This window comes from Papio anubis, chromosome 8 (genome assembly GCF_008728515.1).
Source record: "Papio anubis isolate 15944 chromosome 8, Panubis1.0, whole genome shotgun sequence".
NCBI lineage: Eukaryota > Metazoa > Chordata > Mammalia > Primates > Cercopithecidae > Papio > Papio anubis.
In genome coordinates this window covers 129,990,539-130,002,280 of record NC_044983.1, presented here as the reverse complement: position 1 = coordinate 130,002,280, position 11,742 = coordinate 129,990,539, and the positions used below count along the sequence as shown (strand labels likewise).

Below are 11,742 nucleotides of genomic sequence, written 5' to 3'. Positions count from 1 at the left end.
TGACCGGTTCAGCTGGGTAGTTCTTTTGCACAGTGCAGGGGCTGCCGAGGTTACCCATATGGCTGCATTGGCTGGGGAACAGCTAAGACTTGAATGCCCATGAGGACTCCTATCCTCTGGGTTTTCTCTCCATGTCCTCTCATCATCTGGTAGTTTAGCTTGAGCTTCCTTACAGCATGGAGGCTGGCTTCCAGAGACAGTGTTCCAAAGACCCAGTGTCCAAGTGTTTATCAAGTTTGTGCTTGTGCTGTTTGTGTCCCATGGTGAAAGCAAGTCACATGGTCAATCCCACAGTCAGTGTCAGAGGGGATTACACTAGGACATGATTACAAGGAGGCATTGTTCATTGGGGGCCACCACTGTACAGACTGTCCAGGTACCTCTCCTTTCTGTTGGCCTTTACAAAAACAGCTGAAAGAGTAAACATTTGCCTGGCACCAGGGTCTGGGTGACTTAGGTAAAGAGACCACCAGTTTCTCCTTTCTGCAATGTCCTCTTCCCCTCTGCACATTCGCAGCTGGAAGTGATGGTTCTGTGCTGTGAACTCCCTTGGGGGCTTTTTTTCTGCCTCTGTTACTGCACTGAGTCATTTCCAACCAATATTAAAATCATGTTTTATGTCTGTTTTTAGCTGAAGTGAACCATCTAGTGTCATTGCCACGCCCCACCACTGCCCTTTTACAGATTAAAGAACTGAAATCCAGAGACTTTAAGGTCACTTTTTCGAGTTCTGTGGCTGGCTGGCGGCAGCCCTTAAATCAAACAACACCCCGTGTGTTGGCTGTCACTCTTGCTGCTGCTGCTGCTGAGCTGCTTTGGTGGCCAAAGGGGCTGAAGCCACTCGATTCGCCCCCACCCACGGCACTCAACTGCATTTTCTTGTCTCATTTCTCTTCCACCAACCCCTGATGTGGGGCTCAACACCTTCATTGCCCAGAGAAGGGAAGCACGTTGCAGATAAGTAACTTGTCCAAAGTCAAAGCTACTGGGTAATAAAAGTAGGACCAGATCTGGAGATTGGGCTTCGATATCCTCCCCTTTCTTCTCTGAAGAGGCAGTCTATGCACGTGGTTAAACATCCCAATATTTCAAAAGGATGTTCGGTGAAGTCAGTCTCCCTGTGAGCCAGATCTCCGGGCCCAGACATTGTCTCCAAAGCTGTCTGCTCTAGCCGGTTTCTTTCCACACTTTCAGCTTTTCTGTGCATGTACAAGCATGTTCACAAGCGACAGTGTGCTCCCGACGCTGTCCTGCACCCAGCTCTTTTCACTCAAGGATGCATTGCAGAGCACACCCCAGGTCTCCGCACGTGCCACTCTCACTCTTTCAAACCGCCACGTCGTATTTCCCCATATGACTGAACCATCCGTTTAACCAGCCCTCTAGTCATGGACACCAGATGCCATCCTTTATTTGAAATAGTTTTTCTCTCTTCTGAACATCCAAAGCAGTGCTGTTTACGCGACAGCTACAAATACATGCTTAATTATGTATTATTCCTTTTCCTCAATCCCTCACCCCATCTTTCCCTCCCTCTACCCCTTCTCCTTTTCTTCAACAACTGTCTGTTGGGTCCCAGCTGTGCACCCAACAGTGCCAGGCTCTGGTAGCTCTCCTGGTTTTCCTTTTGGTTGCTGGGATCCAAACCCCACTCCCTGCCCCTTTTTTCATGGCCCTGTTACTCCTACTCATAGCTGACTATATTTGTTATAAATATAGTCACGTTTTTCCTTTTTCCTTTTCTTTTTTTTTTTTTTTTTTTTAAGACAGGGTCTTAATCTGTCGCCCAGGCTGGAGTGCAGTGGTGTGATCTCGGCTCACTGCAACCTCCACCTCCCGGGTTCAAGCAATTCTCCTGCCTCAGCCTCCCGAGTAGCTGGGATTACAGGTGCCTGCCACCATGCCTGGCTAATTTTTTGTATTTTTGGTAGAGATGGGGTTTCATCATGTTGGCCTTGCTTGTCTTGAACTCCTGACCTTGTGATCCTCCTGCCTTGGCCTCCCAAAGTGCTGGGATTACAGGTGTGAGCCACTGCGTCCGGCTTTTCCTAAACTATTTAAATATAACTGATAAACTAAAACTTAAAACTTTCAAAATAAAATTTTCCTAAACATTTACACAGTCAAATTATCTTGTTTCAATGTAACTGTCGAATGTAACTTCGAAATGCTTCAAACACCTTAAAATTTAACACAAATGTTTTTACTGCACCCATACCTTAACTTTGTAAAAACAGTTGTTATTACGCTGGACATGGATGCTCATGCCTATAATCCCAGCACTTTGGGAGGCTGAGGCAGGAGGATCGCAAAGTCAGGAGTTCAAGACCAGCCTGGCCTACGTGGTAAAACCCCTTCTCTATTAAAAATACAAAAATTGGCTGGGCATGGTGGTGAGTGCTCATAATCCCAATTACTTGGGAGTCTGAGGCAGGAGGTCTGAACCCTGGAGGTGGAGGTTGCAGTGAGCTGAGATCTCGCCACTGCACTCCAACCTGGGTGACAGAGCAAGACTGTGTGGGAAAAAAAAAAAAAAAAAAAAAAAGAGTTGTTATTGACTTGACAAACTTGTCATCTCTACAAAATGTATTTTTATACTGTTTCAGGACTGCCCTTATTGGACCGCAGAGAGAAAGATGATCTCCTTCCCAGGTGCACTGAGTGGCAGCCTTGGGCCTGGACCGGTGGGTTCTTGGTGGCAGCAGACATTTGCTGGTGGGGCCTCCCTCAGACCATTTTCAACTGTTACATCAAGAGGACTTACACCAGGTTCTCGCAATCTTCACTCCCATGTGCACGAAGTCTTGGGAACATGATGTTCTGCCGCAGTTTACAATGACCTTCATTATGCATCATTAGCATTTCATTAACATTAGCAGGGCCATATAGCAGTTTAATCTATTAGCTACTCCCTTAGGATATCTGGCTAATCCATTAACTTGCAACATAAATTATTGAACCCCCGGTTTTACCTGGTTATTTATGAGACCACTGGTCCTGACCTGCCCTTCCTGGTTTTGGCATGGTTCCTTGTTTTCTGGAAGCCTTTGACTTACTCTTAGTCAACTTATCTGCCCCTCGAAACTTATATAAATATACCATTTCATAAACAGACACACAGAACTTCAAGTAAGAAATAAGACCCCGTATCCACCAAACCTGTCTCTTTACTAAAATATCCTATTTTGACCCTTTCTTTGAATTGTAACTAGTTTTGTAATTACACAGTTATTTGTCTATTTTTACATATACAATGTTAACTTTTTATCAGTAAAGCCTCATGGCTTTTCATAGAGTCAACCTGTAGATCAACAACCATAGATCTACAGTTGTAGTGATACGCAAATTGTCACTGCCTGTTCCTTTGTCCTTTCAGCACTAACCCAGTATTTTTGGAAGGAACCTGGTTTTCTGAGAATAGCAAGATGTTTCAGGTCATTCTGATGCTCCCTTACTCCCACACATGGAATTAGCTTCTTTGAAGGGGTCCTGGCCACTGCTAATGAAAACCACTCCGGAGATTAATACTTGGGTACTGAGAATACATGCAGGTGTGCACAGGCAGACCAGGGATGCGATGGCACTCCATGCCACTGGAAAGACAGGTGGAAAAGATGCTGTTTCCTAAGCTTGTAATTGTGTTCATAGTGAGATTACTCATATAGTTCTAGTATTACTACAGCTTTCTCTTTTATGTGATTTTTAAGTGGATTATTTTCTACAATGTGCCTATTTAGATTTTTGACTCTTAACCGAAACTGATTATTCCTACCTCTGATTTTATCATTATATGTGTGTGTGTGTATATATATGTATATATGTGTATATATATACACACACACACACACACATATATGAATTTTAGAGACAGGGTCTTGCTTTGTTGCTGCCCAGGTTGGAGGAGTACAGTGGCATGATCATAGCTTATTCCATCCTTGAGCTCCTAGGCTCAAGCAATCCTCCAGCCTTGGCCTCCCAAAGTGTTAGGATTACGGGCATGAGCCACCATGCCCAGCCAAGATTCATTATTTTGAGGTCGCCTGTATCCTTTATCAAAATCTTCTTTCAAGAAAGCATCTTGTGAAATTATGTTCCTAAACTATTGTTTTCATGTAAATGTTCATTTCTCATAAAGATAATGGATATTATGATAAAATTATTGACACGAATATATTCAGTTGTGCAAATTAATTATATTTCTTATATAACTAAATGCCATTTCATGTCGATAAATTTATTGACACAAATTCATTCACATACTAGCTTCAAGAGGCCGACTGCCACCAGTGGGCAGCTGGGAAGCTGCTCTCCTCTAGGAACCATCACCGAGGCAGGTTGCCATTAATTATACACTTTTGAGTGATTTACATCCAATTCCACAAATGTGTCTTCATTAATTGAAGGCATTTTGAAATACTACTGGCAAATAGAAAGAATAGAGATGTTTGCTGATTGAAAATGTGCAAATCACATAGTAAGGCCATGGAAGAGCCAGCTGTGGACTCCTCTCTCCATTTACGAACCTGGATTCCCCCACAGAAAGGGGCCATCTCTTAGTCATTCCCATCTGCCTATGGCCAGGACAGTTTCCAGTAATAATAGGTGCTCAGTAACTCTTCTCTGAATGATGAATGGGTAGGAGGAAGAAAATGCCATGGGAATAGTGGAGAAAATCATAGCTTTCCAAATAATTAACCCAGAACCATCATCCACAGTCCACAATTTCTTCTTTTAATTTGTCTTCAGCATTCTGAGGTAATTGGGTTTTGAGACAAATTTTAAATTGTTTCATTTCCAAAGTTCGTTTGGTCACAACATCTAGGAGCAATCCATCTGCTAATCAATAAACAACATTTAAATGCTGCTGCGAGAAAGGCAAACCGGCACAAAACCAATACTGTCAGCAACCCAGGACAACTCTAATTTCCTGACAGAAATCGATTCACAGTACAATAATGATTATTGTAAATATTTATAGTTCTAAAAGAAAAAGCTCATCAATGCAGCTTTTTCAGCAGTTCATTTCCAAATAAAGATTCTGATGGGCCCCACCTAGCCACGTATCTTGTGGTGCAGGACGTGATGGCTGTGCAGCGACTCTGTGGCTGTCTTGAAACTGGCTCTCTTGGAGGCTCTCTTGGAGGCAGTTTGGGTACATGACGCATGAGGTGGGGGAGGAACACTGGGCATGGAGAGGGGAGGTCCACACCTGGCTCTTCACTGTTTTGCTGTGTAATCTCAGAAAGCCATTTGACCACCCTGAACATTCCTTTTTTCTCATCTGGAAAAGAACAATAATCATATTGCCCAACTTAACCTTCCAGATTGTGAGGATGAAATGAAGAGGCGGCGAGGCTATACCTGTGAGCATATATTTAACGGACTAGATAACTTTAGGGTCTTTTCATGGTTCCGTATTTCCCAAGAACAGGGTTAAGGCGCAGGCAGGAAGGCTCCTGAGAAATCAGATGAGTCATCCTAAAGCTCAATGCCCAAGGGAATTTTCCTGCTAAAAAATAAGTGACCCCAGAACGAAGTGTTCATTCAGTAATATGACTATGCAACAGGCGCTGGGAAAACAAAACGAAAAGGACCTGTAAGGGCTGCTCAGGAAGCTCAGTCTAGTGAGGAGGGAGGTTGTGCAAACAGAAAAATGGGGGACGGAGCTAGGCCAGTGCGACCACAGCTGTGGGAACGTGAATTGTGAGCTTCAGGGCTCATGGCCTGAGAATTTCATGTTGAGCAGCAACCACAGAGGGTTATTCCAGGAAAAGAAGAACAGGCAAAGACTAGCATTTCAGGGGAATCATGAAAACAAATCAGTTTCCCAAACTTCAGTCTCTTGAGGTCTGCTTTTACATTTTTTTTTGGGGGGGGGGGGCATGTCTCTGCAGCATGTACACCATTTTAAGTTGACTGATTTTTGAAAATGTAAACAAACAATTTAAAAACTTTATATGACTGTGTGAAAAACGTTATCATTTGTCATAAAACAGAAAATGACCTTAGAACATGGGCCACATCAACTCATTACTCATGAAATAACTGTCAGGCTGAGTTTGCTTCTGAGGCTAAAGGGGTGACCAAGACGGACAGAGGTAAGGGAGGGAGATCAATGACAGATAGGAATGGACGTTACGTAGAAAATATGAAGTGTCTTAGGAGGGTTACTTTACATGGGTTTCTGGGGGTGAGGGTTAGGGGCTGGAAGATGTCATTTGAGTCGAGGACTACAGTGTTGGAGCTAAACACCTTAACATCAAAACCAAAAACAAAGTCATTAAATTTCCACCAGACTCAGCTGCCTGCCGAAGGCTGCGCCACAAGCAGAGAAATGAATGAGCCAGTGTTGGAGGCGCGCACACCCAGCACAGACTTGTTGCGGGACAAAAAGAGACGTGAGGAAGTCGCCATATCACGTGTGATCTTACGCTGCTCAGTGGTCTGTAGTCCCTAAAACCCAGCCGGGTGGCCCAAAGGAAAGCACCCCACGCTTCAGGAAACGCCGCAGCTTCCAGTGGGATGCAGGTTGGGAGCACTCCGATGGACACATCAGTAAACTGAGAGCAAGAAAAGTTAATTCGCTGCCCCAAATTAGGTAGTGAGAGGTAGCGCTGCGACACGAAGCGTGCCCAGAACTCTCCTTGCACGCCCAGCCCAGCAGCTCCACATGCCGCGGGTCTAAGGTCGCCCTGGCAAAGGCCGGGCAAGACCGCCAGACTCCCAATCCGGAGATCCTTGCTCCGGCCCTCCCGAGGGCCCCTCCCTGGGCGTGGCTCAAAACGAGGCGCAGCGGCTCCGCGGAGCAGGATAAAAAGCACGGCCTCCGGCTGCGAGCATGCGCGTTAGCTCGGCCCTGCCGGGCCGCGCTCGGCGCCGGGGGAGGGTCACCCGAGGCGGACGTCCGCTACGCAGGCGTCTGCGCCCCGTGGGGAGGAGGGCGAAGACTCCATCCGCCATGTTGGATGCCGCAGATTCGCCATAACCTCGCCGGCTCTTTTCTTAAAAAAATAAAAATAAAAAGCGAAGCGTCAGCAGGGCGCCCCGCCTCCTCGGTCGGCACGGGAGAGGGCCCGGAAGAGCCCGAGGCTTTTTTTTCCTCCGCCGTGGGGGCGTTGCCATGGAGACGCGGGCGGCAGGTGAGCCGGGCTGGGGGTTGGGGTGAGACTGGGTGGGGGTGGGGCGCGGCGCGCGGGAAGCCGTTTCGAGCGTCGAGTCGGGAAGCAGCGCGCCGGCCGCGGAGGGATCCGGGTCTGGGGAGGAGAGCGAACGTAGTTGCGTTCTGCGGCTCACGTTCAGTCGCTGGGGTATCCCGCCGCAAAAAAAATGAAAAGCAAGGAGGGAGCGAGTGGAAGAGCACGCGCCCGGCCGTTTCCACGGCAATGGGTGGTGTCTGGGCGCGCGCCAGTGACGGAACGCAGTGGGCGCGAGGTTCGAATCCCGGCGGTGCCAGCTCTTTGACTGAGTGGACCTTGGCGGGTCTTCCTTCTTGCCTGGCCTCAGATTCCTCCTCGGCGAAATAAGTACCTCCTGCAGGCTTCCCGGCCGGCGGCTGGACCTGATAGATTGACAGATCTTCCACTTGACACCCGGTGCAAGTCTTTTAACCTTGAGCTTGGGGTTCTTCACCTGTAATTACTACAAGCTTCCACATTTGGGCACTGACTTAACACGTTTTGCTGCTCAGCTCTCTTGAGAACTCTAATTTGTAGGTCATTTATTATGAGGAACAGAAGTTCAGAGAGGTCAACATCACACATTTAAAAAACGATAGAACTGGGGCTTTAAAAATTAACTTCCTCCAACTTGGGCTAAAATCCAAACTCCTGCGTGCTCGCCTGACTTGTACCTCTGTCTTCTTAGAATAGGGTTTGGCTCATGTAAGTGTTCAGTATGTACTTAGTGAATGAAAGAACGAACGCGCTGGCTGATCATGCCTGCCCATCGGTCTGGCTTTTTTTTTTTTTTTTTGCTGAGCCCAAGTGACCTTTTGGAGATGCAAACATCGTGTCACTGGGACTTACCCTGCACAACTGCCTCTCTCCAGTTGTGTGTTCTGAGCCTACCAGTTCATCTACTGAAACATCTGTAGTGTGTGTCCCCATGCTGAAGGAAGTAGCGTGTCACTACCTCTAACTCCCAGGGGCGGGTTAACCCCCTTTCCTGACTTCAGTTTCAAATAACAGCTTTGCAAGAAGTCCCTCTGCACGCCAGGCAGGGGTAAAGAGCGGTGCCAGTCATAGTCCTGCCTCCACCTGCTGCGGTGCTAGACGTGGGAGAATGTGTCCTGGAGTGACAGAGTGGGCCCAGAGCCGAGTATTGGGTCAGGAGACCCGAACTATATCAGGCGTGCTTTTTTAAATTTAATTTTTTTAATCTTTTGAGGCGGAGTCTCGCACTATCACTCAGGCTGGGGTGCGATGGCACAATCTCCGGTCACCGCAACCTCTGCTTTCCGAACTCAAGTGAACCTCCCACCTCAGCCTCCCAAGTACCTCTGACCACAGGTGCGCTGATGAGCTGTGGTGCCCAGCTAATTCAGGTATGCTATCTTATGGTAGCCTAAAATGAGCACTGGAGAGACCTACTCTCCAAATACAGGTTGAGCATCCCTAATCCAAAAATCCGAAATCGGAAATGCTCCAAAGTCTGAAACTTTTGAGCACTGACATGAGGCCACAGTGGAAAATTTTCTATCTGACCTCGTGAAGGTTCTCAGTAGAAATGCAGTTGCATAACCGGGCGCAGTAGCTCACGCCTGTAATCCCAGCACTCTGGGAGTCTGAGGTGGGAGGGTCGATTGAGTCCAGGAGTTCAGGACCAGCCTGGGCAGTGTAGTGAAACTCCATCTCTCTTTTCCTCAACAAAACAAGACAAAACAACAGTTACACAACTGTAAAGACGATGCTGTTAACATTCAGAAACAAATGTAGGCTGAACAGCAGACTTAAAGCCAGCCATTGTTTATCATTCTGTTGTTTAGCAGCTGACACACGTGTTCTGGTGATGCTGCTGTGCTGCTTAGGTACCTTGAACACCTTGTTTTTCACTGTATTAATGGTGTGTCATATTTTTTACTGGTAAGGACTTATGTGTAAATAAATATAAGAAAGTGATCGTCTTATTGGTAGCATAGAAATTCAGAGTCAGGAATGGTGGCGATGCCAGACAACCACAGATTGCCCATATGCGTGGCTGAGATAGTGACACGTTTGCTTTCTGATGGTTCATTGTACACTAACTTTGTTTCATGATCAAAATTAAAAATATTGTAAAATTACCTTCAGACTGTGTGTATAAGGTGTTCATCAAACATAAATAAATTTCATATTTAGACTTGGGTCCCATCCTCAGGTTATCTCACTATGTATATGCAAATATTCCAAAATCAAAAACATCTGGAGTTCTATAACTTCGGGTCCCAAGCATTTTGGATATGGGATCCTGAAACAGTAGTTTATTTGGGAATAACAGGGGATTGCAATTTAGATATGTGCGCTATGCTGGATCATAGGCACATCCAAAGAAGTTGGGGCAAATGGGAACTTTTAAAGACTAAAGGGAAGTCCACCTAAGCGGTTTTGAAACAAAGACCATTGGTTTTGGAGGCTTATTGCAGGAGTTGGCATTAGTCCATTGGAGACAGGTGCACCAGGCAAGTGTCCTGTGCAAGCAACAGGCTCTAAGGAATTCCTGGCATAGTTCCTGTCATAGGCATACTTGCATGAGGGCCCTTCCTTCATATCCTCTGGCTCCATTTTGTTTAAGAGTTTCACATGAATGACTCCATTTTGATAAACGTGAAATATCTTCTCGATTGGTACCTTCCTCCTCCCACGTTGCTGCTTGTGTAGAGAGAATGAGTTGTTTACTTCTCCACTTCTGGAATTTACCCAAGAGTTTTAAAGAAGAACCCTGGACATATGTTGATGTTGCCTTCAATTTCCAGCTGTACCAAATGAGAAAAGATCATATATTAAAATGTGTTACTGTCAACTCATGGTCAGCTAATTTCTGAAAAGAGTTTCCTGTTTTGGTTAATTTAGGAAAGGGAGTACCATGAATGATAACGAGGTGGAGTTGCATGTGGTCTACAGAGCACAGCTGTAGGTGGCAAATGAGCTGAGATGGTCATTGTGTGAATTGGAGCCCTGTTTCCACAGTGCTCCCTTCTCAGTGGGCTTCTCCTTTGCCTCCGGTGAAAGGGTTCCTGTTTCTTGTCTCCCCATACCTTACAATTTACATAACTTTTCAAAGATAGCTATCGTTAAGTAGAATTAAGCTCTTGCCTAGAGCAAGGGCAGTCAGGAATCAGATATATTAAAAAGTCTCCTTAATTGCATTTCCTTTTATAGATAGTTTCAAGCATACAGCCTCTGAAAAGTTCTGCACCAAGATGGGTTGATTTAATTATGTAGAAGAGATTTAGTCTAGAGTTAAGTTTTCCCTCTCTTCTTAGCTGTTTACCCGGTTAAACTTTCACTGTTTTTGCAATTTCTCAAGGACAGGCATGAACTTTAAGGGCTGGAACATTTAAGGGGGTGGAAAGAGCCTGTGCTCTGGGCCCAGAGATCTGCTTCTCACCAGATTCCTGACCTAAGGGAAGTCACAGAGCCCTTGGGACCCCAGTCCCTTCATTGGCAAAGGAGACACAATCCTGCCACAGGTGGCTGCTGATGGCATTCAGGAAATGGGATTTGTCTCTTCCCTTCCCAGAACCAGACTTCCCAGTGTACAGCTCAGTACACTGTCATCCACTCGCTTCTTGAAAGCATTTGTGAATGGAAAGGCAGAGCCTCCCACACTCAGGTCATCCTCCCACATCAGCCTCCCGAATAGCTGGGACTACAGGAGTGCACCACCACACCTGGCTAATTTTTGTATTTTTTTTGTAGATATGGGGTGTCATCAGGTTGACCAGGCTGGTATTGAACTCAGCCCAAGAGATCCACCCACCTCGGCCTCCCAAAGTGCTAGGATTATAGGCTTGAGTCACTGTGCCAGACTGAGTAATTTTTTTTTAGTAAGTCATTTTTTAACGTAAATAAAATTAATTTATTGACACGGAGTTTCGCTCTTTGCCCAGGTTGGTGCGCAATGGTGTGATCTTGGCTCACTGCAACCTCTGCCTTCCGGGCTCAAGCGATTCTCCTGCCTCAGCCTCTCAAGTAGCTGGGATTACAGGCATGCGCCACCATGCCCGGCTAATTTTGTATTTTTAGTAGATATGGGGTTTCACCATGTTGGTCAGGCTGGTTTCCAACTCCTGACCTCAGGTGATCCGCCTGTCTCAGCCTCCCAAAGTGCCGGGATTACAGATGTGAGCCACCGTGCCTGGCTGAGTAATTTTTTTAAAAGAGAGAGAAAAAAAAAGCAGAGCAAAGCAAAATAGACATTTTAAACATCTTACAGATTTAACGTTGCCTCCTTTTTTTTCAAGGAACACAAAATATATAGATAATTGAGTTTGCTTATAAAGATAATGTTTGGCATATCAATAGAAAAACAGGGACTTAACATTGGGTGACATGATTTTCTTTTTTTAAACTAAAAAAAACTGTAACTTGACAAATTATATTTGTTTATGGGGTATAATGTGATGTTATGATTTATGAGTATAATGTGGAATAATTAAATCAAGTGAATTAACATATCCGTCACCTCAAATAGTTATCATTTTGTGGTAAGTAAACATTTAAAATGTACTCTTAGCGAATTTGAATGTACATTATTACTGTATTC

At 45.5% G+C, this 11,742-nt stretch overlaps 2 protein-coding genes across 5 annotated transcripts in view; one reads left to right on the top strand and one right to left on the bottom strand.

Moving 5' to 3' along the window:
• Positions 1 to 4,710: 4,710 nt before the first annotated feature.
• Positions 4,711 to 6,983, bottom strand: LOC116276312. Its single transcript, XM_031669319.1, has 3 exons — positions 6,912 to 6,983; positions 6,432 to 6,830; positions 4,711 to 5,281 (listed from the first exon to the last, which is right to left on the bottom strand). The coding sequence occupies exons 1-3, from the start codon at positions 6,981 to 6,983 to the stop codon at positions 5,012 to 5,014; spliced, it is 741 nt and encodes a 246-aa protein (XP_031525179.1). The 3' UTR covers positions 4,711 to 5,011.
• The window catches only part of ZFAT (zinc finger and AT-hook domain containing), a 232,251-nt gene continuing 227,453 nt past the window's right edge, over positions 6,945 to 11,742 (top strand). For 2 of the 4 annotated variants that reach the window (XM_021942680.1, XM_021942681.2), the window contains exon 1: positions 6,949 to 7,139. In XM_021942680.1, the coding sequence (XP_021798372.1) occupies positions 7,121 to 7,139 (19 nt within the window). In that variant the 5' untranslated portion in view covers positions 6,949 to 7,120. Of the gene's footprint in view, positions 7,140 to 7,220; positions 8,543 to 11,742 lie in introns of those variants that run through there. The other 2 variants (XM_017962334.3, XM_021942678.2) reach the window with 2 other exon arrangements.

What these genes read in the sequence shown, in the direction of transcription:
- LOC116276312 (XM_031669319.1), bottom strand. Translation starts at nt 6,983, where the DNA reads ATGGCGAATCTGCGGCATCCAACATGGCGGATGGAGTCTTCGCCCTCC. An exon ending in CACGGGGCGCAGACGCCTGC is followed by an intron (nt 6,831 to 6,911) that starts GTAGCGGACGTC and finishes GCATGCTCGCAG; the next exon opens with CCGGAGGCCGTGCTTTTTAT. An exon ending in ACTACAGACCACTGAGCAGC is followed by an intron (nt 5,282 to 6,431) that starts GTAAGATCACAC and finishes GTTCTTTTCCAG; the next exon opens with ATGAGAAAAAAGGAATGTTC.